The 27,434-nt window shown below is 41.0% G+C and overlaps 1 protein-coding gene across 1 annotated transcript in view; it reads right to left on the reverse strand.

The window, feature by feature from the left end:
- Positions 1 to 25,585, reverse strand: part of LOC140713648 (lysophospholipid acyltransferase 1-like) — a 113,844-nt gene extending 88,259 nt beyond the window's left edge. The window contains exons 1-2 of the mRNA XM_073024015.1: positions 25,370 to 25,585; positions 12,251 to 12,396 (exon numbers count right to left, since the gene is read on the reverse strand). Of these exons, the coding sequence (XP_072880116.1) occupies positions 12,251 to 12,396; positions 25,370 to 25,459 (236 nt within the window). The 5' untranslated portion in view covers positions 25,460 to 25,585. The remainder of the gene's footprint in view (positions 1 to 12,250; positions 12,397 to 25,369) is intronic.
- Positions 25,586 to 27,434: the final 1,849 nt, after the last annotated feature.

Consider the following 27,434-nt stretch of genomic DNA (forward strand, 5'->3'; position numbering starts at 1 on the left):
TGACTGAGGTGACAGTGGGGGAAGTACTTTTGGACAGTGACCATAGTTCTGATTGTTTTAAAATAGTCATGGAAAGGGATAGAACTGGTCCACAAGTACAGGTTCCACTTTGTAGTTCTAAACTGGGGCAAGGGAAATTTTAACAGTATGGGAAGAAGCTTGCAAAGGTTGATTGGGATAGATTGCTTGTCAGTAAAGGGACCAGAGGCAAGTGGGAGGCTTTTAAAGATAAGCTAGTGAGAACTCAAGTTCTGCTTGTTCCAGTTGGAGTGAAAGACAAGGGAATCCAGGATTCCTTGAATCCCGTCATCTAGGCCCTAGCCAGGATAAAGGAAGCATGGGTCAGGTACAGGCAGCTGGGAACAAGAGTCTCTGGAGCAATAAAAAGGGTGCAAGACTACATTTAATAAGATAATCAAGAGAACAAAAACAAGCATGACATAACTTTGGCAGAGAAAATTAAAGAAGAGCTGCTGACACCCCTTCACAAATGTAATTGTATCAAGTGTTGGGCCCAGGATAGATCCTCTGAGATAATGATGCCCTGACACTTGAAGATGCTTACCCTTTCTGCCACCGACCCCTCAATGAGGACTGGTGTATACTCTCCTGACTTTCCCTTCTTGAAATCCACAATTATTTTCTTGATCCTGCTCACATCAAGTGTGAGGTTGTTGTTGTGAAATCTCTGTCAGTCTAGCTTACTCCCATGGTAGATGTGCGTGCTACTGGGTGATAGTGATTAAGGCAGCTCACCCTGTTCTCCTCAAGCACTGGAATAATTGCTGCCCTTTTGAAGCAGGTGGGTATGTCAGACAACAGCAGTGACAGTAAGATGAAGCTTACTCAATCTACAATTCTACCAACAATAGCAGTGTCATTGGAGAATTTATAGTAGGCATTTCAGCTGTTTAGCCACAGAGTCTTGAGTGTAAAGGAGTGAGTAAAGCATGCAAACTTGAAGTTTGCCAGTGTTGATAACCAGTGGAGGAGGATATGTTATTACCAATTTGCACTAACTGTGGTCTCCCAATGGGAAAGTCGAGGATTTACTTTCAGAGGGAGGTAGAGGTCCAAGTTATGAAGCTCGATTATTAGTACTGAGGTAATGATGATGTTGAACACTGAGCTGTAATCAATAGCTTTTAGTTGTCTAGGTGCTCAAAAGCAGCCAGAAGAGCCAATGAGATTGTGTCTGGTGTAGACTTGCTGCAGTAGTAGGTGAAATGCAGTGGGTCTAGGTCCTTGGTCAGGCAGGAGTTAATTCTAACCTCTCAAAGAACTTCATCACAGTAGATATGTGTGCAACTGAGTGATAGTCATTGAGACAGCTCGCCCTGTTCTTCTTGGGCACTAGAATAATTGTTGCCCTTTTGAAGCAGGTGGGCATGTCAGACAACAGCAGCAAGAGATTGATGATGTCCTGAAATACTCCACCCAGTTGGCTAGCACTGCCAGGTACATTGTTAGAACCTGCTATCTTGTGTGGGTTTACTCTCAAGGGATGTTCAAACATTGGCCTCTGTGACAGATCACAGGGTTGCCATGGAGGAACACCAGATAGTTAAATTGCATAGAATCCAGGGAAAGCTGGCTAACCGTATGTACACACAACTGGCTAGGGAAAAGAAAAAAGGTGGTGGAGGAAGCCTGTTTCCTCAGATTCGAGGCCTGTGACCAGTGGAATACCTCAAGGATCAGTGTTGGAAATATTGTTCGTTATCTACATCAACTTGGATAAGAATGTTCAAGACACGATTACTAAGCTTGCAACATCTCATTATGCACTAGCCCCTTAACTCAACTCATAGCTCAGTCTCTTGACTTACAATCAGATGCAAATTCAAATCCCACATTGGTGATCCAAGAAATTTTTATTCAGTTAATATGGAATTTTATGTTTTTACTGCATTCAGAACAGTGATTGCTAGATTTCAAAGTACAGGTTTTCCCCGCTATCCGAAGGTACAGCGTTCCTATGAAACCGTTTGTAAGCCGAAATGTCATATAGCAAAGAAGCAATTACCATTAATTTATATGGGGAAAAATTTTGAGCATTCCCGGACCCAAAAAATAACCTACCAAATCATACCAAATAACACATAAAACCTAAAGTAGTGGTTGCCAACCTGTCGATCGCGATCGACTGGTCGATCTTTGAGGCTTTCCCAGTAAATCCCGAAAAAAAAAGAAAAATAAATACACAAATACTGTTGAGAGATTGTTTCCAAGTTGCGGGGTTTTAGTTCCGTTCTTTAGTGTTGCTCCCCAACACTGCACAGTGTACTTCAGTGGTCCCCAACCACCAGGCAACGAGGATGCTGCGCCTTTCCTTATTCCCTGTCACACCCACTGTTGAACTTGAACGCACGGGAGGTGATCAGTCGCCTAAACGCAGTGATACCCTCACGCCAGGGATCATGGTTGGCCTCGCATGGCTGGCTGGAAGTGCTGTTGATACTGACCTGGAGCACAGACAGATGGACGCTGCCTCTAAACCTGTTTACCACACCGAATGTTTGTGGGGAACCCGGTGCTAAAATATTCGCAGACGACCTAATTCGGGCTCAGGGTTTCGTAAGTAGCAGAGCTGCTACCTTGCTGCGATCTAATGAAAGTCATCCCTCGAGACAAACTTTTGTCGGCCAATAGATCCTACAGCGGCCCTGTCGCACTCCTCGCGCAGTCAGTTGCTCTCTCCAGACTGCGACTGCCGCGGCCCCAGCACAGGGACCTCCGGCCCTTACCTTCTCCTCGTACCCCACCCATGACCAGCCGCACCTGGCCAAGGTGTCTGGCGGCGGGCGGGCTGGAGACTGGAGTTCGGGCCCGGAGGCTGTCTAATGAGGCAATGAAGCCTTCAAAACTGCTTCAGTACCTTGAGTCCAAGAACCCTGCGCTTAAAGACAAACCCGTTTTGTTTTGTGAGCGGAAAAAACGTGAGCAAGCGGGACAGAAGCTAAGTGCCGAGAGCCACGAAAACTAAATTGCGGAATAGACTGGATATAAGGACCCTGCTTCGTGCATTTCTGTATTCCGGTCGTGTTTAACACCCCCCCCCCCCCACCCCAACTGCCGGTCCGCAAGAATATTGTCAATATTAAACCGGTCTGTGGTGCAAAAAAGGGCAGGTCCCCTGGTGGTTATACATTATTTCTACTTCCGGGTTGCGGGGTTTTACTTCCGGTCTTATCTGACCTGGTGCACATGCGTGTAACTAATCGATCTGGGGTCGATCTTGTCTTTCACTAAGGCTGAGGTAGAGGATCTTGGGCTTAAAAAGGTTGGTGACGACTAACCTAAAATAACACAAACATATAGTAAAAACAGGAATGACATGATATATATACAGCCTATATAAAGTAGAAATATTATATGTACGGTATAGTTTCACTTATCAGAATAGGGAAGACAGCGAGTCAAAATCGACTTGGAGAGGGAAAAAAATCGGCACGTACACACATGTGCACATACACGCATGAGCACACAACTGCGCACACAAGGCTTCACAATCATGGTAGTCTTTCTCGGGGTAAACACACGTATAAAGCAGGTGTCTTTTTTTCGTAATAGTGAAAATCCTCTTTGGTTAGCGAAAAGAGGAACTAATGTAGGTCTTTTGTAACAGCAAACTGTCGTAAAGCGAACGTTCGAAAAACGGGGGCCACCTGTAATCACAGGATATAGGCACAAAGCAGGAAGATCACACTGAGCTGGAACACTGGTTGTGTTCTCACTAAAGAGCAGTATAAACTTGACGGACTAATAGCTTACTCCAGCTTCTCTTTGCTAAATTCTTGCACAACAACCTTTAACACGTGTGTCTGTCTCCTGTATTATAAGTGAGGATACTAATTGTGTCTGGGATCACTATGACATGCAGGATCATGATGAGCATCAGAACAAATGTACAGGGTCAGAAAATGGTTCATTGAAACTAAACTATCTCTATACCCATCAGCAAAACAAAATCCACATGACTGTAAAGGGCATGTCACCAGGGCAAGAGGCAAAAAAAAAACTTTGTCTACTCACTAGAAAGGAATATGGTTTTAGCAGGCCCAGAGAGATAAACCATCACGAACCTCTATTAATGATATTATATTTGTCTACATTCCAAAAATCAGACCAATTAAAATGAAATGCAGAGCAAAAATGTTAATGCTTGATGGATAACAGAAGGTGGATCCATCTTCTTGCAAGATTTAGTAAAGAGGTCAGAATTAGAATCAGGTGTAATATCACCAGCACGTGTTGTGAAACTCTCTCAAGGCACTTTGTCACCGTAGATAAAGTGCTACTGGACAATAGTCATTAAGTCAGGTTACCCTGCTCTTCTTGGGCACTGATATTAATTATTGCTCCTTTGAAGCAGGTGGGGACTTCCAACTACAGCAATGAAAGATTGAAAATGTCTTTGAATACTCCTGCCAGATTGTTAGAACAGGCATTCAGAGCCTTAACAGGTACTTCTTCAGGACCTGTCGCCTTGAGAGAGTTCACCCTCTTAAAAGGCAGCCTGACATTGGCCTCTGAGACCGAGACCATAGGGTCACCGGGTGCTACAGGGATCCTCATAGCTGTCATTTTATTCTTCCTTTCAAAGTGAGCATAAAAGGCATTGAGATCGTCTGGGAGTGAAGCATCACTGCCATTCATGATGTTAGATTTCGCTTTGTAGGAAGTAATGGCCTGCAAATTCTTCCTAAATTGGTGTGCATCTGATTTCGCTTCCAACCTTGTTTGGAATTGTTCCTTAACTCTTCAACTGGCCCTCTGCAAGTCATACTGGTTTGCTTGTACAGACCTGGGTTGCCAGACTTGAATGCCACAGATCTAGCTCTCAGTAAGCTACAAACTTCCTGGTTTATACATGGTTTTTTATTTAGGTATATACAGTAAGTTCTTAAACTCATTCACACAGGTTTTAATAAAATCAATGACAGCTCATTCAGATTTGAAGTTGAATCCCTGAATACAGTCTAGTCCACTGATTCCATATCTTCTTAGTCTTCCCTACTGGTGCTGCAGTCTTCAATCATTGCCTTTAACCCAGGGAGCAGAAGTATAGCCAGGTGATCAGACTTTCCAAAGTGAGGCCATGGGATAGCATCGTAAGCATTCTTTATGGTAGTGTTACAATGGTCCAGTGTGTTCGTTCCTCAGGTACTATAAGAGATTTGTTGGTAATAATTATTTGGAGTGTTCTTCAAGCTAGCCTGGTTAAAATCCCCCAAAATGATGGGGAAGACATCAGGATATGCTGTTTCATACCTATTTATTAAGTCACTCAGTTTGTCTTGAGCTTGTTTTACACTGGCCTGAGGAGGGATGTAAACCTCTACCAAGTTGATCACTGAAATCTCCCGCAGCAGATAAAATGGATGACACTTATCTCGAGGTGTTCCAGGTCTGGTGAAAGGACTGGGACAGAATCGCCTCAAGGAGATGATCATGAAGCATACACCACCTCCTCTTCTACTTTTGAAAAGACTCTGCAGTCCTGTCTTGGCAGTGCATTGTGAGGCCATCCAGCTGCATATGGAATGGAGGGAGTTAACCAAGATTCCGTGAAACAAAAAATGCAACAGTTTTTCATGTCCCTCTGGTACAGCACTATTTTAAATACCAGAGACTGCACATTTGGCAGCAAGATGGCTGGTATTGAGAGTCTATAACTACATTTCCTTAGGTGAACTTTTAAGTCAGTGCAGCATCCTCTCTTCTGCTATCTTAAAGGGGAAACCTGCCAGTGCCCAGAATCCATTTGAGTTCCATCAACTTTAAGGCTTTAATCGCATTACAACAATGTTACTGACTGCACAGACCTTAGATATAGTTGTTGTTCTCAGCTATTGCAGACTGAAATAGGATTATTTGATGGTTTCCATCGGAGCTGCTTACAGTTGCCTTCTTAATGGTGGCCCGGAAGTTGAAAAGCATCTCCTGGGCAGGAAGAAATACTTGCTTGGAATGTTATGAAGTGCTGAAGTAGCTGCATTTACCTTAGAACCACTTGCAGTCTTTCTGTCCCTTGCAGACAAACTGTTTCCAATACTCTGAGCTGTCAATTATTTCCTGCTCACCAGCATGTCAGCTAAAATAGAATTCAAGCCTATATTTTTGCCTCTTCTTGCAAAATTCAGTAAAAAACTCAATTTTAACCAAGTTCCAAGATAGTGCTAAAGGGAATTATAAATTCTGCAAGCTTTGCTGTAAAGGCATAACGTTAACTTGGCAATTACTGACGATAACATAATTAAGACCAGAAACTTTTCTGTGGGAAATCTTTGGTGCATGCTCACGCCCCAATTTGCAGATTTGCCAAGAACAGCACTTAACAAAAAGCTAGTGTTCAATATGCCTTGTAGGAAACCATCTGGTAACTGGCTCCCTTAGAACCCTCTAAGCAAGAACCTGCAAATCACATAGATCATATCAGCTTCCTCAAGTCATGCATGAATAGCAAACATTGATTATTGTTCTGGCAATACCACAATCGTCTTCTCTCCCAAACTTGATTAATATCAATGCCAAAAGCTAGAAAACTAAATGCAGTGGGGTCCTGTGAATTGGGACACTCCGGGACCAATACATTGGGCCCAATTAAGCGGCAGTCCTAACTAACTGAATTTTCATGGAAGTAGTTAAAAAGATACAAAAAAAGAGAGAAACTACCATTTAACTGAGCAAATTATGCATTTAAATTAAATACAGAAAAACTTTACAACATTAGCAATCTAGCAATACTACTACCGTATTATAAAAATGCATATTAGTTCCTAATAGTTATTGACTGAGGAATTCATTCAGTACATGCCACTGCATTTTGATTGACTGTAAAACTGAGTGTAAATAAACAACCAGCAGAGATATCTAGTACAGATAACCGACTGCCTTCATACAAAGCTGTCAACAATTGCATCCACCAAATCTTCATTTTCATTGTAACATTCAAGATGATTGTTGATACCTTCAAATTCTTCATAGTTCCTAACTTGATTAAGTAGAGAAATCATTTTATTTTCACCCCAGGCCATTTCTGGCATCTCTAAGCCTGAATGCTTGAAAACGCAGTGAGCAAAACAGTTCTGAATTGTCTTACTGTTAATTCTCGCAAACTATCGGTTCAAAAATCATTGCTTTTTAAACAGAAACACATGCAACTGGTGCTATTTAAAAACTGTTCACTCTAAGCATGGTGTAGTGTCTAACAGCCACATAGGTGCACACTGTTGAGTTCTGTTCATTTGAACTATGTAAGTATTTAGTATACATGCACACTCTCCCTATTATGTGCATGTGGAGGGAGTGGAATTGTGGGATGTAAAGGTGGTGGCCCTCAGGTACGTTGAGAGTAAAGTTGTTTAAACAAAAGAAAAACGTGTCCTTGTGGTTTGTGCAGTAACCGTGGTAACAGAGAAGGGCTTCCAATTATAGGATCCTGCAACATTTGATGAGAGCAAGCCTTATGAAAGCTGAAAAAAAATGAAACTGGAATATGCCTTGGCTGTTGTGTCGTCACTTTCGGGAAGAGTGAGAAAAACCGTGATGGGAATTTTGTTGGAAAACTTAAACAAAGATGATGGTATGAGTAGGCTAATAAATATACTTGACGGTTTTGTTTTGAAGGAAGAAAAGGATCGGATTTATGAGGTATATTCTGACTTTAACAAAATTTATACAGATAATTCTAAAAAATATAGTTGATTATTTAATTGATTTTGAACAAAAGTACAATCGCATGCATAAATATAAAATTGAACTTTCCGATGCCGTATTAGCTTTCAAACTGTTGGGTACTGCATGTCTAGACATAAAGAACAAACAGATAATGTTAACTGCATGCACAGAAGTTACATTTGCATCTAGGAAATCAGCACTGAAGAGGATTTTTGGAGAAAAGGCTGTTAAAACAACAGTCTGAATTAGCTCGAGTAAGGATACAGCATTCTTCAAAGAGCAGAAACAAGTGTATAGCAAGCATAGACCCCAGAGGGACCAGACAAGGGTATCATTACCTGGCACAAATCCAATAAACAAGTACAATAAGAGATCAAAATGTGCAGTATGTCCAGGTATTTACCACTGGGCAAGAAACTCTCCACATAGAACCAAACAACTTAGGCTAACTGAAGAAAATAACAAATCTGAAGACGTAGAAGAATACCATATCATTTTGTTTGCATAGAAATCAATTACTAATGCAGAGATATCTGAGGCAAAGATCTTGATGATAGAAGGTCTAGAATCTGCAGCTATTGACACAGTGTACACACACACACACACACAGTGTGTGGAGAAAATGGCTTGAAAGCTATGCAAATGAATTAAACCAGAATGAAGTTCAGAAACTGATGAACACAGATACACCAAGTAGAAAAGTATTCAAATTTGGAGATAGAAAAATCATACATTCCACCAAAAGAGTGAAAATTCCTGCAAAAATAGGGCAGACAAATTGTTACATTGAAAGAAAAGTGGTACCGACATTCCATTACTCTTGAGTAAATCTTCCCTAAAGAAAGTGGGAGCAGTACTGGATATGGAGAATGACCAAGCAATGATGTTTCAACAGCTCATGAGCTCTGGACGTTCCAGATAAAGACATTACTGAGAACCAATGTGAGAACTAAGTACTAACTGTCGCACAAAACATGACCTTAGATGAGAAATGCAAAATGTTGCTCAAACTTCACATGCTGTTTGGACACACTTCAGTTGATAGACTTGAGAAACTGCTCAGGAGTTCAACAAAGATATAGATTATTTTTCCATTCTAAAGCAGATAATTGACTGCTGGGAGACTGCCAAAAGTTTGGAAAGCCCAAGCTCAAGCCTGAGGTTGATCTGCCACTGGCACCTGAATACAATGAAACTGTAGCCATAGACATCCATGAACTGGAGGAAGGAGTGTGGGATCTCCACATCACACGTTTCAGTGCTGGTTGCAGCATAAATACAAAGAGACCCTCAGAGATACTTACAAAACTTCATCCATTCCTGGATGAGTGTGCATGACTTACCTCGTAAAATATTCAGTGATAATGGTGGTGAACTTAATAATGATAAAGTTCTCTGCCTTATTTCTGAACTTAATATTGAAACAAAGACAAGAGCAGCATATAGTCCTTGGAGTAACGGACTTCTGGAGCGACACAATCAAACACTTACTGAAATAATGCTGAAGGTAAAGAAAAGCAATTGCTGTGATTGGAACACAGCCCTGGACTGGGCCCTTATGGTGAAGAATACCATGCACAATGCTTTAGCCCATCGGTGTTCAGCCAGAATCCAAACCTTCCCTCTGTACTGGTTGACAGACCACCTGCTCTAGAGGGCACTACAATGAGTGAGTGGGTTGGGAAACATATTTCTATACTGCATGCATCAAGGAAGCCTTTCACTGAAGCAGTGTTCAGCGATAATTTGAAGAGTATCGAGGGTAATGGTCCATCCTACAAATGACAAATATGACACAGGGGACAAAGTGTATTACAAAAGAGCAGACTGTACAGAATAGAAAGGTCCTGGAGTTGTCACTGGTCAGAATGGAGTTGTGGTATTCGTGAAACATGGGAGGTACATATGTGAGAGTGCATCATTCCAGACTATGTAAAGCACAAACTGAAGACTGTCAGAAATCCGTGGAGAATGACACAAAAATGAAAAGCACTTATCTGACACACAGTCACGTAGCACAGACAATGCTGAAGAGAGTGCAGTTGGGGACTCAACAGACTTGTCTGAACAGAAATGATCACAAGTGCAAAAACAACACGGAAGCTTCAGTCTTAAAACAGGACAAACCGTGAGATTTGTAGACCAAAATACTGGTATCTTAGTCAAAGCTGAAGTCTTAGGACAAGCAGCCAAAGCCACTGGGAGAAATAAAAGTTGGTATGACTTGAATTACCTAGAACCAGTCAGTCAGTGGCACTGCAGGGTCAGTCAATATGTCACGTGTAGACAGACTTCATATTGAATCAAGTGTACATCAGGCTGGACCATCTGAGAAATATCAAGATGAAGACATCCCAGTAACTAAAGAGCTGCAAAACTCGATGAAATTAGTAGTTGGAGAAATAATGAAGTGTTTGAGGAGGCTAGAGATATTGGCCAAAAGACAGTGTCTACTAGATGGGTGTACACACTGAAAGAAATCCTGATATGGGTTGTACCAAAAGTATGTCTGCTGGCAAGAGGTTTGAGGAACCGAACATAAAAGAACTCCGAAAAAAACATGTTAACACGTGCATCAGAGCCTCTCCAACTACTTCTCTCGGTGATATGTCAAAAGCATTGGCAACCCCATTGCATGGACATAAAATTCACATTCTTACAGGGAATGGAGCTGTCACATGACATTTACATTAAACCCAACCCACCAACCCCACCCCACCCCCAAAATGAAGCAAGAAGTGAAGGAGCACAAGGGAAACTAAGAAAGTGCCTGTGTATGGTCTAGCAGATGCATCACTCTACTGCTTTAAATGATGCTTGTGCAATTCTAGGCTGGTGATATTTATAGCCCTAGATTCCATCACTCCTGATCAGATGAGGACTAACTCATCAGGTTTCCAATTTCCCACCTTGCTTACAAACTTTACTCCCTTTACCAGGCAGTCCCAAGGGCCAGGATTGACTTCGATGGTACAAAACCACTATACACGCTAATGGCTTTTGGGACCGCCAGGTAAAGGAAGCTACTGAAATAAAACTAGAGGAAAATAATTTTAACAAAGACGAAGGTCTCACACTAAGTAAGAAATGGAATTTGATTGTAAATGAGGTGGGAAAACGAAAACCTGATTGGATGAGGACTAACCAATGAGGAGGGACAGAATGCGGGGGTACAAATACCATTGGACTAGACTTGCCCAGGCACCATCTCTGAAGAAGATGGCAGAGTTTGTCATCGAAATGTCGGTTATAATTGATACCTGTACCCGGCTGGAAGACAGAGTGTTTATTTGTCGTATATGCCGGGAAGGCACTAGATCTTTCCTCCCCCACCAAAGGAAATTCTGGCTATTTTCTTGAGACATTTTTGTTCTTTATGCATTATCCCCAATAAGTGGTTACCCCAATTAATCAATGGCCAAATTAAACAGAATTCACTATCTTTATTTCTGTGATTTTGTAATCAAATTATTGTCTAAAAAATCCCAGATCATGGTGCAAAGAGACATAATATTTGAATTACTTCATGTGCAAGCTGTATGTGTTCTTGAATCTTGAAATTCTTATTAAATTCATTTTTAAAGTCCTATATTTAAGTTACTCTGTTTACTATTAATAAATTTATTCAGATTGAGTAATTACCTCTGGTAATCCTAACCATATTTTAGGTTAAATTGCTGGAAGAACATTTATGTAATATCTCTTTGTACTCTTACTTCTCATCAGAATTTTTCCTTTATTCCTGATTTCAATCACAGCAGGTTCGAAGATGCTGTAAGTTTTACACCAAGAAACTCTATCAACAAGATAGTGCTATGCTTTCCATGACTGTGACATCTGTCTAGAACTGCTTATATTTCAAAAGGCTTCAACATAGGAAAAGAGCTTTACGTGATGCAAATTATATGATTAACACCCACCAAAGGAAAAGATAAAAGGACTAAAACTATATTAACAAGGCACTAAAGGAAGCCTGTGAGACAGGGGCACACAGAAGTCTAGGAAGGGAATTCCAGAGCACATAGGCAGAAGAGATTAATGTGTAGCTGTCAAATAGAGGACCAATACTTCAGAATCAGACCAACACATCTCACCAGTAACAACAGGATTGGACATTTACACAGACATTAGAGACAACCTGAAAGATGTGCCTTTGAAAGTGTAGCATAATCTATTTACTATGCCAAAGACACTGGAGTGAGACTTAAACCAACAATTATCTGACAATAAGACTGGAAAGCTATTACTAAGCCAGATTTAACATTTAATAGTGAGTCTTTTCCACATATCAACATATTTATTTGAAAATAAACAGTAAGTTAATCACAATTATCACAATGAATTCTGTCCATTAATTTTCCATTTAACTCAAACTTCCAGTTACTGATCACCAGTCTACGTTATGAAGAATTAGCAAATCTCATACTGAAACATTTTGATTGAATTAGAAATATTACCAGTGCTTAAGAGCAACAATATGTGCAAAGTGCATTTGAGATTAACAATATAGAAGTAGGGGAAAAGTTAAAACTAAGAGTACAAATAAAATGTTTGCATTATTACTTACCATCCAAAGCAGAAGATAGCAAAATATATACCAAAGATTGTAATGACCACATGACGTACAACTGCCCCTGCTCTATTGGGACTTAAATAAAGACGGAACCAGAAGGCAGCAAACAGGGCAAACAACTGACAGACAGTAAAATTCACCTGCAAAACAAAGTAGGAAGCAGTTTAAGCAAACAGTGTTCAAATTTTGATTCCAGTCCCATTTGTTGCAATGTTTTATTTTGATTAGACAGGAGAATATTAGAAACTCAAGTCTGAACTGATTGCTTTAAACTATGCAGACAAAAGCTGTTATTCATTTCCCATTCCCTCATGAAATTGTCTCAGTTAATGATTCATTAAGGATTTGGAAGTACTGTATAGCATTAGTTTTTGACATCCAGAAGCTGCTTATTTTCAGGAATGCATGCATATTGCCAAGGAGTCAGGATTGAGTCTATTGTTCAGGGGGCTTGGATGAGAGGGAAGGAGGGGTTAAGGATTACAGCTGTGGGTCTGTGATGGCAAAGGAATTTATTGCTGAATGGACCCAGAAGATTGAGAGCAGTAATCAGGACTCTTGCAGCAACAACAAGAATATGATTGGTATAATGAAGGACTGTCAGCAGGGAGGGAGTAGGAGACGTATACAACAATAGTTAAAAGTTAAGGAAGGAACTTATCAACAGGACCAAGTCCCTTCCTTACCCATCTAGCATTATATGAGAAGAGTTAGATTTCGCAGCAATGCCAAGAATTGGCTATTCTCTGGATAAAAATGTTCAGGTTTTTCCCCATAATACATCAAAAACAAGCATCACACTGGGAGCAATGCAGAAGTTGTAACAAGCCAACAAGTATAATTCATTTTGTTGAGTGCTCTGTGAAGAATTACACAGGTGTGATAATTTTCAGTTTCAATCTAGGGAAATAAAACATCAATTTTCAATAGTATAATGCTAGGAGAAAATAACAATATTGTGTAATGGAATTTTTTTTCAAAACCCTTTAACTTAATAAAACTTAACCTTTAAGCTTCAACAGCAAAGAAGCGAATCCAAGCAAATATTAAAGTAGTAAAGACTGTCCGATTTTCTGCTCCACACATGCCTCACTTCCTCCTGCAACAACTCATCCTAAATATATATAAATATATCTTCCAATCCTTGCATCTTCATGCAATTATGTAAATTTGCCTTGAATGCAGTCATGGAATGTGCTTTAAACTCACATCTGGGAGCTTTTTCTGCAGTCTCATCACCATCCAAGAAGTTCCTTCAGCATTCTCGACTATACTTATTTGAAACAATGTCATAGTTATGCTCTGTCCAATCCATGTTTGTTCTCTTTATCAAATATCTACAATTTATCTGGTTTAATTGCCTTAATGCCCTTCTAGTCTCCTTGACCAAAGTCACATTCATCTAATTTTTCCCTGGTAAAAACTAAAGTATCTCTGCAAATTCACTGTTCCTCTTTTTATGTTTACATCACATAGTTTACTTGGATAACTTACTTTTCAATAAGATTTTTTGACAACCTCCAACCTGTAAACTTCTTTCTGTCACTTGCTCAAGTGAAAAATAGCATCCATTCATGTCAATTTTAAGATATCTAACTAGTCATTAACTAATGCTGTCCTGATGAAGGATCTCAGCCCAAAATGCCCACTGTTTATTCCTCTCCGTAAATGCTACATGACCTGCTGAGTTTCCAGCATTTTGCATGCGTAACATTGGATTTCCAGCATCTCCAGTATCTCTTGTGTTTATCAATCATTAACTTTGTTGTATTAGTACTAACAGATAACTATATTTGCCTAGATTAATTAAAGAAATAAAAATATAAATTAATTTATATTATGCTAGAGATGATAGATATTATAGTAGGGTGAGCAATTAGTATGGCAAGCAAACAGAAGGGTTTATTGGCCATGGTGCCATGCAATTAATGATCTGCAATGGAGTTCTGAGCTTCTATAATAGAAACATTTTGCTGCTTTCTTTCCAAATTTTGGGGTTTGATTCCATCTTGCAGCTCTGTATAGCCACGTCATCATTGGTTATGCTTATATGTATTATAATGCGACCTAAAAGACCATGCTGAATAGTTGAGAACCATCAAGCAAGCTGCTCTCCACACCCAAGGGTGAAAGTTCGGCAGGGAAGTCCCTCAGGCACATTGCCATAACTAGAGTGTAAAGGTGTGAGTTGCATTGCCTTCAAGTTCAAAAGGTAAAGACAAGAGTTCAAAGAGGTGATGGGATTAGACAAATGATGAGGAACATTCTCAAATCAGCCGAAGTGAAAAAGGTCTCCAACCCTGACTGGGATGAGCACTTGAAGAGTGGTGATCTGCATGACTACTGAGCAAGGACCAGAAGGTGGGTAAAACCAAGAAGCTCTTTTACCTAGCACAGGCAGAACAGACTGAAAACCCTCCTCTGTTACTAGTCTTCCATGACACTATTCCTATGATGCTTCTCAAGAGTACATATGTCCAAGTAGACTCCAGTGAGAAGTCAGGCCATAACTATGATAAGCGGCATACTGGAAATAATGTTGTTCTAACAGACTAGTGACCACTCTTTGCCAGAGACTTACAAAGTCACTGCTTTCTTCAACTTATCTGCTTTGGGATTCTTCCAGTTATGTGCGACACTTAGAATTTAACACACCAAGTTTGGCGGAAGTGCAAAACGCAGGTTACTGATGGACTACTTTCCTGGGCAGCCAATCACATTAATTTTGAAGGTAGTCAGTGAACAAATAGTTTCAGCTTTGACCAGTTTCCTACAAGTGCATGCAGGTGGCCATCATTGCACCTCTCATGATTACTCTGTACTGTTTACAAATGAAGGATTCCAGTCCATTAAAAAGTGTCTGGTGGATAACTGCAAGGGTATTCTTCTGTGAGCATGCATTGGATTCACAGAAGCTAACATGGTTACTTCATCCTATGGAAATCCACCCTGATCCCTTCTCATCTCAAAGTAGATTTGGCAGCTGCTAGGAACGAGGGAAATTCTTCTTAAAGTATGGTTGATGACATCCTTAAAACAATGCTAGAGTAAAATAATCAATAAATAACCAATTTCCACCTTTCCCTCCTCCATCCATCTGCTACCCCATCTCACCTGCACCACCCCTCACTTGCAGATTTTGCTCCATCCCTTCACTTTTTTTATACCAACTGTCTTCCTTCTTTCAGTCCAGATGATGGCTCTTCACCCAAAACATCAACTGTCCATTTTCCTCAATAGATGCTGCCTGATCTGAGAGTTCCACAAGCTTCTTGTTTCTTCTCCACAGTCAAAGACAATCTCACTGAGCAAGCTGTCAACATATTAACATTCCACTTCAGAGGCCTGGAGAGATCTGGAAACACCAGAAAGAATGCCAGAGGGCTCTTACAATTGACATAACATTGTATAGCCCTCAGAAGTTGGAAAAGAACAGAGGCACTTCAGCTGAGCAGAAGCAAAAAGATGTAAGCAATGCAAGAGAAGTCATTATCTCCAAGGCTACTTCCCTTAAAGATGTAAGAATAATCAGCTGAAGCTCCCTGTGGCTTTCTACTTTTTATTTTCCAATTGTTCTATATTCCCTTTTCCTACAGCAAGGGAAAAGGGCTTTGGGATGAAAGTTATAGTTGTTACTGAATTGATGATTGGAAAATATTTCTTAATGATAGCTATAAGGGAGAGGTTGCATATCAGTGGCATCTGGACACTGAGGAATGTAATGAGTTCCACAAGCACAGTGGCTATGTGTCAAAAAAGATGAAATTTGTATTGCCTGTATATTGTGAGTGAAGGTGAGTATACCTAGGGGCTGAAGCACTACACATCAGAACGCAGGTGACTTGTCAGTGTCCTTGAAGCTTCCCCAACATTAAATCCAAACTTATCACCTTAATCCTATTGCGCATTTTTGAGACAACCCTCTGTCAGCAGGGATATGATATGTGGGGGGGGCACTCCCAACAGCTGCCCAATACAATCTCTGGCCATAATATCCAGCAAAAAAAAGCATAGTACAATAGCACAGACATGGTATGACCTCTGTCAATTTTCTCTGCTTAGCTGTGCAACCAACTTCCACCAGATACACTGGCTGAAAAAATCTTAAATAATAGTGGAAACTGAATGGTCCCTTTCATCATCCCACCCATTCAGTTTAATTGCTTGTATACACTCCTCTTGCATTAAAGTGGTGGCAAAGATGCTCCAGGCTTGGCGTAAAAGTTAGATCAATCTGTTCCTTTTGTTTTAAAGAAAATCAGACTACAAGGGAAATATTGTTTTTTTTTCACATTCCTTCTACAATTTGAATTTATTGGGGCATCCCACAGATACAGTGGAAATCCATAATTCCTTCAATACACACTTGATAACTGCTTCAGAGTGGCCTTAACTTGCGGTCAATATCAAAGTAGAAATCCTTTCCACTGACTTTGAAAATATTTAAGAGATAAGAGATTGGGAGATGGAAAGGAAAGGGACTTGTTTTGCTGTTGTTGTTTTGTTGTTTGCTGTGTTCTGTGTTGTTTTGGCCAAGCACTGTGGTACACTGACAGGATGTAGAGCTGGGTTGAGAAGTGGTGGATGAAGTTCAACAAGAAAAGTGTTAAGTGATATACTTTGAAAGGTCGAACTTGATGACTGATTACAAAGTTAACGGCAGCACTCTTAGCAGTGTGGAGGAACTGAGAGAATTTAGCATCCAAGTCCATAGATACTTCAGGTGGTTAAGAAGGTATATGGAGTGTTGGCCTTCATTAGTCAGGGGATTGGCATCAAGAGCCACAAGGTAATGGTACAGCTCTATAAAACTCTGGTTAGACCACACTTGTGTTCAATTCTGGTTGCCTCAATATAGAAAGGATGTAGAAGCTTTAGAGAGAGTACAGAGGAGATCTGGCACAACATTGTAGGTCAAAGGACCTGTACTGTGTTGTCCTCTGTTCTAATTCTGAATCAGGTTTATTATCACAGGCATAGAACCAGTGACGTGAAATTTATTAACTTGTTTGTTAATTGATTTACAAGACTGGCATTGAGATCTGGTATACAAGGAGTTACAAACTGTGATGCGAAACTCCTCTCTACATGCTTGCTCTGCCCTTACTGTTATTGACCATGCCACCATAAAAGGTTGTGAAAGTTTGAACTGAAGTTACTTCTGGCAGTAATTGAATTTCCATGCTGATGAAAAGCAAACACCGAGTTGTGAACTAGCCTCACCAAAAAAAACCAAGCCACGGTTCCAGTTAAAATTAAATACCATGAAGTAGACTAATGAACCAATAATGTCTATTGATAACCCTTGGTGGAGGTTCTTCAAATCAATTTCATTCATCTGAAGTTTTAAATAATAAAAATGTATCTAATAATACAAATAAATCTAACAAATATTTAAATCAGTTTGAGCTTCTTATTGATCTAAAATCATTATCTGCGCGACTGAAAAGACATTCCTACTAAAAATGCTTGCGCAATCTGACAAAAATCACTCTTAGCCATTTTCATAAAGCTTTTCATAAACCTTTTTGGTCACAATCAATGCCTGCATTTCAAATAAAGCTCAAAACAGGAAAATCTATTCTCTTTTCTCTTTGGGATTAAGGAGTAGTCAGTCACATGTCAGCATCATTGCTCTTTGACTGAACAAGATTGGAAGCTAAATGGTAGATGTAGAAGTTGGGCCCCAAAGGGCTGTAACTACAGATGGGGCTTTCAACAGACAATCTTACTGGGATTGAATTACACCATACTGTCTTGCTGATTAATATATTTGCAGCTGAGCTTGGTATCAGAAAGCCAACCATGGTCATCCTGAATGTTGGCAGGTGGAATTTAATTCTCATAAGTGTAAGGTAATGAGTTTTGGAAGACAATTAAGTGTAGAGTGCATATAGTAAATGATAAGGCATTAAGGAATTTCGATAACAGAGATGGACCCTGTTGTTAAAGTCTATAGTTCCCTTAAAAATTGAAAGGCCTAGACCAAATTGATATGGAAAGGATTTTTCCAATAGTGGGAGAGTCAGTGACCAGACAGCATGGCCTTGAATACCCTGTGGAACAGAGATGCAGAGGAATTTCTTTTGCCAGAAGGTAGTGAATACAGAATTTATTGCCACAGATGGCTGTAGAGGCCAAGTGTATTTAAAGTGAATGTTGATAGAATCTCGGTTAATAAGAGTGTTAAAGGCTACAAGGACAAGGCTGAAGAGTTGGGCTGAGATGGAAAATAAATCAGCCATGAACAAATGGCAGAGCAGACTTGATGGGCTGAATGGCCTAACTCTGCTCCTCTGTCTTATGGTCTTAAAAGTGCAATGTTGACAGGGTAGTAAAGGATGCATGTGGCATGTTTGGTTTCACAGGACAGGCCATGGAATATACAAATCAGGAGATTATGTTGAAACTTTCCAAAACATTGGTTAGCCTGCATTTGGGAGTATTTTCTGTAGTTCTTGTCTCCAGACTACAGGAAGGATGTGTTTGTGCTGGAAAGAGTACAGCTGAGATTCACCAAGATGATGCCTGAATAAGAGGATATTTTATGAGGAGAGATTGGACAGGCTGAGGGATGATTTGATTTAAAAAAAGCAAGATACATACACAATAGGAAATCAGAATCTTTTATTCCCCATGGCAGGGATAGCAAAACAAAGAGGCACAGGTTTAAGATGAATAGCAGTAGTTTTATGGGGGATTTGAGAGGATTTTTTTAGTTATACACAGTACTTGATATCTGGAACTGACTTCAGTGAACTTCAGCTGAAGTCAGATACAATCGCTTTGATTAAGACAATTTATAAGCAGTTAAATGGATAACATGTAGGAAGATATAAACCTAATGAGGGCAAATGGAATTAGTGTAGACGGACAAAAGATCAACATGGGCATGGCGTGCCAAAGTACCTGTTTCTTTGCAGTACAGTTCCTCAACTCTGACTACAACTCAAGGACAGTAGACCTCACCTGCTCTTTGAAGGCTATGTTGAAGTTGATATAGGTTATCAGTCTGTGCTATTTGACACCACTGTCATTGATAGTTTCCATCACTTTCCTCACAATTACAGAACAATCATGGGATAATTAACTGATCAAATTGTATTTATCCTTGTTTTGTGGCAGATTTTACTGTTAGCAATACTTGAACAGCTTGGCCAGAAGTCAGGTTAGTCCTGGAGTACAACTATTCAGCATAAATTTATTACATTCAGTATGCTGAACATCTTTTATGGAGCAAATCAGACTGATATCTGTGATGGTGGGGCATTAGAGAGACAATGAACTTGTTCAACAACTCAGCAGTTGTGGCAGAACATAGCTGTGTTGTTTCTTCTCTCACACATGCATCTGAGATCCACCATTAGTGATGCAGTTATTCACAGAACTATCTCCTCCTGTTAAGTTCAAGTTAGATTGTACACATATACAACCAAATGAAACAACATTCCTCTGGACCATGGTGCACCCACAAAACATATCACACACAACACATAAACCAAAATACTATCATAAGTATCTTAATAAAAGCAATTACACAAAATGGTGGAGGAACTCAGCAGGTCAAACAGTATCTATGGATATGAATAAACAGTCGACATTTTGGGCCAAGACCCTTCTTCAGGACTGAACAGGAAGGGGGAAGATCCCAAAATTTCAAAAAAGTGGGAGAAGGCAGATAGCTGGAAGGTGATAGGTGAAGCAAGCTGGGTGGGAAAGGTCAAGGGCTGTAGAAGAAAGAATCTGATCAGTCGTAAAAGGTCAGAGTGGGCAGTAAGGAAGGTGGGGTGGGGGGATCTGTTTACCAGAAGGACAAATCGATAGTCATGCCATAAGGTTGGATGCTATCCAAACGAAATATAAAGTCCTGCTCTTCCACCCTGAGGGTGGCCTCATCTTGGCACAAGATATATCGTGATCAATATATTGGAATAAGAATGGAAACTGGAATTAAAACATTTGACCACTGGGAAGTCCCACTTGTGATAGAAAAAGCGAAGGTGCTTGACAAAGCTGTCCCCCAATTTAAGACGTCTCACCAATATAGAAGAGGCTGCATCGGGAGCAACGGACACAATAGACATTCCCAGCAGGTTTGCAGGTGAAGTGTTGCCTCACCTGAAAGGGCTGCCCGGGGCCCTGAATGAAGGCAAGATAGGAGGTGTCTGGGTGGGTGTAGCACTTTGGTTTGCTGCAGGGATAAGTACCGTGTGGGTGATTAGTGGGGAGGGACAAATGGACAAGGGAATTGCAGAGGGAGTGTACCCTGCGAAAAGCTGAGAAGGGGAGGAGGTAAAGATATGTTTACTGGTAGGATCCCTTTGGAGATGGTGAAGTTGCGGAGGATAATGTGTTGGATGCCAAAGCTGATGGATCGGTAGGTAAGGACAATAGGAACTCTATCACTGTGAAAGTGGCGGTAAAATGGGGTGATCGTGTATGTTCGGGAAATGGAGTTGCAATTGAGAGGAGCATCAATAGTGGAAGGATGGAAACTCCATTCCTTAAAAAAAGGAAACAGAAATAGATGCAGTGGAGGTGAAAAAAACTGAGAAATGGGAATAGCATTTTGTTTGAACAGTAGATAGGGTGAGATGATGTCTAGTTGAGATAAATGTGTGAATCTGTAGGTTTATAAAAGATGTCGATTGACAGTTTGTCTCCAGAGATGGAGACAGAGAGATAAAGGGAGGGAGGTGTCAGAGAAGCACGTGAACTTAAGGACAGGGTGGAAGTTAGAGGGAAAGTTAATAAAACTCATGAGCTCAGTACTGGTTCATGAAGCAGCGCCAATACAGTCATCAATGTAGCAGAAAAGTTGAGGAGCATTACTGGGGAAGGTTTCGAACATCGACTCTTCCACGAAGTCAACGAAGAGACAGCCAGAGCTGGGGCCCATGCAAGTACTCATGGCTACCCCAAGTTTGGAGAAAGTAAGAGGTGCCGAAGGAAAAATTGTTCAGGGTGAGGACCAGATCTGCCAGATGGAAGAGGGTGGTGGCTCAACTGGTCCTCACCCATCTACAATTTAAAATGCATGTAGTGCGCTGCACAGGTAAACAATAAACAGCTTGCTATCCTGGTGATGAGTCCTTGGTGATGGCAGTCCTTAGTCTTACAGAAAAGTTGTTGCTGTCTCTTCTTGACTAGTGAGGTGCTGTTGTGGCTCTAGGTTATATTGTCCATTATGTGCACACCAAGGAACTTTTGCTCTTCACTCTCTCCACAGCAGAGCTATTGATGTACGATGGAAAACAGTCGGCCTGTGGCTTCCTGAAGCCCAATATCATCTCTTTTGAATGTTCCATGTTGTCTCCGCTCAGGTTGTTGTTCTCACGCCATTTGACAAACTGTTAGTTGCTTTGGTATCCAACACTATGATTAAATGCACTGTAACTTCAGAGCTTTGATCTGATCAATTGATTGTAGGATTGGTTAGCTGTCCCAATTTATCACACATATCACCTGTACACTGGTTGACACCTCATCTTTATATACTGCTTCTGTCATACCCTTCCACGCAGATCAATGAACAAGGGTTACAACTCTTTCAAAGTGAAACATATGCCGGGCTGCAAAGACCACAAGTTGTGGTGAAATGCGAAACATACGGAATGATGAATACTTTATACCTAAAAATACAACTGCGTTTTTACTATTTTTCTTGTTATCCAGTAACAGCCTGAAAAATCACCTACAGTAGTTTTCCTTTGGCCATTTAGCCCTGCTGTGCCCCAAGGATCCACCTCTGATTTCTCACATATTTGCTTCCTCAGCAAGATAATCTGAGGATGCACTAGTTTCCAGCTGTTCACTGATTATAGCAAGTCCTACCTCGCCAGCATCTCTCTCAACCTCCTTCACTGCTTTTCTTATACTTGTCTATTTTCCAATAAGCAGAAATTTTCTAACCTATTTTCTCTAGCCCTTCTCCTGGCCTCTTCAGGAGATTAAAGCAGAAACTTAAAGTCCTATCTGTTCATGGATTGAGCTTTCAATGTTGGCGCCTCCCACTTCGAAAACCACCTCTGTATTATTAATTGCCACTATACCTAACTTAACTTAGTTCCTGCTGACTCTATCATCTAAAAGACATAGGAGCAGAATTAGGCCATTTGGCCCAGTGAGTCTGCTTCATTTTTCAGTCATGGCTGATTTAATATTCCCTCTCGACTACTTTTCTTGCCTTCTCCCTTTACAAATCAAAGGCCCATCAACCTACACTGTAAATATGCTCAATGACTTGGCCTTCACAGCCATCTGTGGCAATGAATTCCATAGATTCACTATCCTCTGACGAACAAAAAATCCTTATCTCTGTTCTAAAGGGATGTCCTTATACTCTGAGGCTGTTCCCTTTGGTCCTAAGCTCTTCCACTATTGTACTGGAAACATCCTCTCCACGTCCATTTTATCCCACCAGGTTTCTCAATATTCAGTAGGGTTCAATGAGCTCCCACATCATCATTTTAAACTCTGGTGAGTATAGTACCAGAGCCATCAAACATTCCTCATAAGTTGCCTTCTTGTTCTCATATACCTCAGGACCTTCTCCAATGCCAGCACATCCTTCCTTAGTTTTTGGGCCCCAAATTGCTCACAATATTCCAATGTGGTCTAACCAATAAAACTTCGACATTACATTCTTACTTTTATATTCTAGTCCTCTCAAAATAAATGCTAACATTTTATTTGCCTTCATTACCATTAACTCAACCTGCAAGTTAACTTTTAAGGAAATTTGCACTCAGAATCCCATATTCTTTTGCACTTCTGCTTTCTGAATTCGCTCCCCATTTCACTCCCCAATATGCCTTTATTTCCTTCTACCAAAGAGTATTGCCATACACTAAACTGCGCTGCATTCCACCAGCCACGTCTTAGTCCATTTTCCCAACCTGTCCACATCCTTCTGCAGATTCCCTGCTTTCTCAGCACTATTTACCCCCCCACTTATCTTTGTATCATCTGCATACTTGACTACAAAGCTACAAATTCTGCTATCCATATCATTAACATATTACATGAAAAACAGTGAACCTAATACTGACCCACTGGAGAACCTAAGTCACCACAGCCAACCAAAGACCCCCTTTCATTCCCACATGTTGCCTTCTGCCAGTCAGCTCATCATACACCCATTCTAGTATTTTCCTGTAATGCCATGGGCTCCCATCTTGTTTAGCAGACTCATGTGCAGCACTTCGTCAAATGCCTTCTGAAAATCCAAGCATACAATAATTGTTGGCTCTGTCTACGCTGGCTGTTATTTGTTCAAAGTACTCCAACAGTTTTGTCAGGCCTCACCTTAAGGAAACATTGCTGACTTCAGTCTATTTTATCACCTGCAATCAAGTACCCTGAAATCTCATCCTTAATAATGTATTTTAAAATCTTACTAACCACTGAAGTTAAGATAAGCAGCCTATCATTTCCTGTCTTTTACCTGCCTTTCTTCTTAAAGAATAGTGGCATTCACAATTTTTCAGTCCTCTGGAACCATTTCAGAATCTAGTGATTCTTTAAAGATCACTACTAATATGTCCATAGTCTTCAATTCTACATCTTCTGATCATATGTCACTTTCTTTCATTTTTACTGACAACGCTACCCCACCCCCTCTACCCACCAGCCTGCCTCTTTGAAAGGATGTGTATCCTGGGACGTTTAGGTCCCAGCTCTGATCTTCTTTTAGTTATGACTCTGTAATGCCTGCAATGTTGTATCTGACAATTTCCAACTGCGCTAAAAGCTCACTTACTTTGTTCCAGATACTGTGCACGGTCAAATATAACGTCTTTAGGCAGCATTCAACACCACAGTTCTCAAATTAGTCTCCAAGAACTTAAATTTTTATCCTTTTCAAATTTCTGTCTTTACTTTTATTCTGGAGATTTCTAAGGTAAACGTTCTTGTCTTTTTGTTCCCTTTTACTTTATCCATATTTTTTTCAATCTGTTGGTGAACTCATCCCCCTACTCTTAAGTTTAAAGCCCTATCCACACCCCTAGCTATTTGATTGGCCAGCAGCCAGGTCCCAGCAAAGTTCAGGTGGAGGCCATCCATGGTAATAGCTCCATTCTTCCCTCGTGCAAGGGCTAATGCCCCACAAGTTCAAACTCAATTCTCCCACACCAATGTTTGTGCCACTCATAACTTTCTAATCTTACTGACACTATGCCAAATTGCACTTGGCTCAGGTAGCAAACCAGAGATTACTACCTTTTTGGTTCTGCTTTTAAATTTAGTCTCTACCAGCTCACATTCCCTCAGTAGAACCTATTTCCTTGTTCTAACTACGTCGTTGGTACCCAAATGGACACGAAATTGATCTTTTCCCTTACACTCCAAATTCCTCTGTAGATCAGATAAAATGTCCTGAACCCGAGTACCAGGAAGGCGACACGGCCTTAGGGACTCTCGATCCTTGTACGTCTTTGTTAATGCTTGATTTGCCAAATCCAATAATCCATTGGCTATCATCTTGAATTGTACCCTAAGTAAACTGGCTTTGTTCCAAGTCGCGGTTCACATACGACTCTAGTAATTACTCACTTACAATGGCGCCTGATCCTGCAGCATAAATTTTTTAAGTTTATCTCTCGTTTCAAGCTTTCACTTTAGTCTGCGGTCTCTGCATCTCAAGAACTGTCCTCCTGTACAATTTCCATTTTCTTTCACTGCACCAGTCATCTGTGTCTTCAGCCTCTCAGTCTAAAAGCTTCTTTGCCAACCCACCCAGAATTTGGCTAAAACTTCTATCTACCTCCCCAAATAATCCTTTATTCACGCTTCCTGTTAAATTCTGAGTGCAGGGTTCTCCTGAGAAGTTTCACTATATCAGAAGCAGAGTCGAGTTTTAAAGAGTGCCATGTGCGGAACCTTCAGATTACACCTGTTGGGGCTGCGCCAACTAACAGCAAACATCCATTCATTCGTCTGAGGCAGAATCACGTCCAGCCCAATAAAAAGCCCCTCGGCAATCTGGCACCGTGGACAGTCTTGCCGCGGTTACGTGAGCGGGCACGGAATACAAACTGGGTCGGGGAAAAGGAAAGAGGGGGCCGAAGCACGAGAAGAAATGGCTGGGCTAGCTGACCGCGGGCTCCTTACCTGGTCCAGCGGCACGTTGAGGAACACGCTGAGCGGGTGCAACACCCTGGAACCTGTGGTTCTGAAGGGAATGCTTGGCTGTTCTGCCATTCTACACCATGGTGACGGCTCCCGGTTCGAAGGAAGTGTCAACAACACCGCATGGACCCGTACAGGAGGAAAACACCGACAAATCGCGCCCGACCGCTACCACCCTCCTTTCCGTCGGCTGGCGGGCTCACTCCGGGCCCCACCCCCTAGCCGGCCCCACCCAACCCAGCGCCGCGCCCTCAACGCCCGCACTTCTCATTGGCCCTCCTGCCCCGAGAGCGAGGGGAGGCCGCGTGCTGATTGGCTGGCAGGAATGTCACTCGGGCTTGAGTTGTTACGCCGGAGTTTTGGTGGCTCTGGGTTGGGCTGGTGTCTGAATGAGATGTCGGAAAATATTTCATGATCTTGGCGGAGGATGAGCTTGACTGGAGAAAAAAACTTGGGGCACTTGAATGAAACTCTCTGAAGTAATACGTCTTTTTTAAAGAATGTTGTGTTTTTTTTACAAAACGGCTGCTGAAGGAGTGAACTGTCAGGAATGAATGCTTGGAAGCCTATCTGGATTACCACACCGCCAAAGGGGCATTAGATTTATAGATTAGGTGTGTGTAACTTGTTGCGATGACCTGTGGTAAACCTGACTAATTGCATTTTTGACAAACTTCCAAGAGCGTTTAAAGTTTACACCCTACCTAATCAAATCTATCCACCCCACGATGTTAATGATTGTTGTGATTAAACATAACTCGCGCGTACCAAGCCAAGCCCTTGATTGTCGGTTTTAACATACCACACATTGCTCAGTAATTGGCGGAGACTTTTCAATCTTGTAGATGCCTGGTGCTTCAGAAATCAAGCTGATTCATCCCACTACCCTCCCCCTCCCCCCCCCCCCCCCCGAACACAGAAAGTAATTTCCTTGTGTGCACGTAATGCTTTAATTTTTTCCTTTTTGTTTACAAAAAAAGCATACGGGTTTGACTGAGTTTTACATTGTTTTAAGGTTACTGAAGCATTGGTTGGAATACAAAGGGAATTTTCTCACACGTGTCATCATTTCTGCAACGCATTTCATTCATTTGTGTTATTCCCAGAAACCTGTTGGAAACATATATGACAGAAAGGGGACGTAGAAGACCAACAGCATGGCCAACTGTTGAGGTTAGAAGCATAATTTCATTAGAATTAGTATGTAAGGAGTACTTCCTCCAGTCATTCTTTCCGATGACCCCACTACACAGAAGGAGACCTGTTCTCAAATTCGGATGTTCACAATCATTTGTCTCCATCTAAGTTATTTCAGGATCTCCTGCAAACCATGATCGGAACCAAAAGTTCAGTGAATTCCATTGTCCAAATACACTGTGTCGTTGTCCTGACACTTTAAGTATTTCTTGTTGCTATGTTTCCACCCGGCATCCAGCAAGCTTCCTGCTAGAAGGAAGCTAATCTTAACTATTGGGAAGCTCTTCAACATGACCTCCACTGTACTCCAGATCCAAGAATATCCAAATCTCAATAATTGAGCTGCAGAATTTAGACACTGGAAGCTGAGCTCGTCGTGGTTTCTCGTGCCCCACAAATGACCAGGAGACTCAGAAGATTCTTCAAGAAGGGTTAAACTTCACATTTGCAAATCAAAGCTGAGACAGTCATTGAGCTAGTCGCTGATTGCCCACCGATCCTTGTACATAGCATTTTTTATAGCAATCTCCTGGTTTAGTTGTATTAGCATATCCAATCAGTCTACACCCCATTTTCTTCTACATTCTTAAGATTTCATTCTCCTACTAAATTGGATACATGCATAGCAAATAGCAAACTCAAAGTTGACTACATAGTTTTGGTTACACAGCAAACAATGCAACTTTTATACTCCAATAAGCTCCAGTATATCATCAACTTGCTTACTGAACCATTCAATAGTTTAGGCCTGACATTCATCAACTGCAAGATAATGATTCTTTTCTGAACTTCCTTGTCTGCAAAACACTGCCTTCTGACACTGTGAGACTCTGGAAAATGACATTACTTC

Source organism: Hemitrygon akajei, chromosome 20 (genome assembly GCF_048418815.1).
Source record: "Hemitrygon akajei chromosome 20, sHemAka1.3, whole genome shotgun sequence".
Classification (NCBI taxonomy): Eukaryota; Metazoa; Chordata; class Chondrichthyes; order Myliobatiformes; family Dasyatidae; genus Hemitrygon; species Hemitrygon akajei.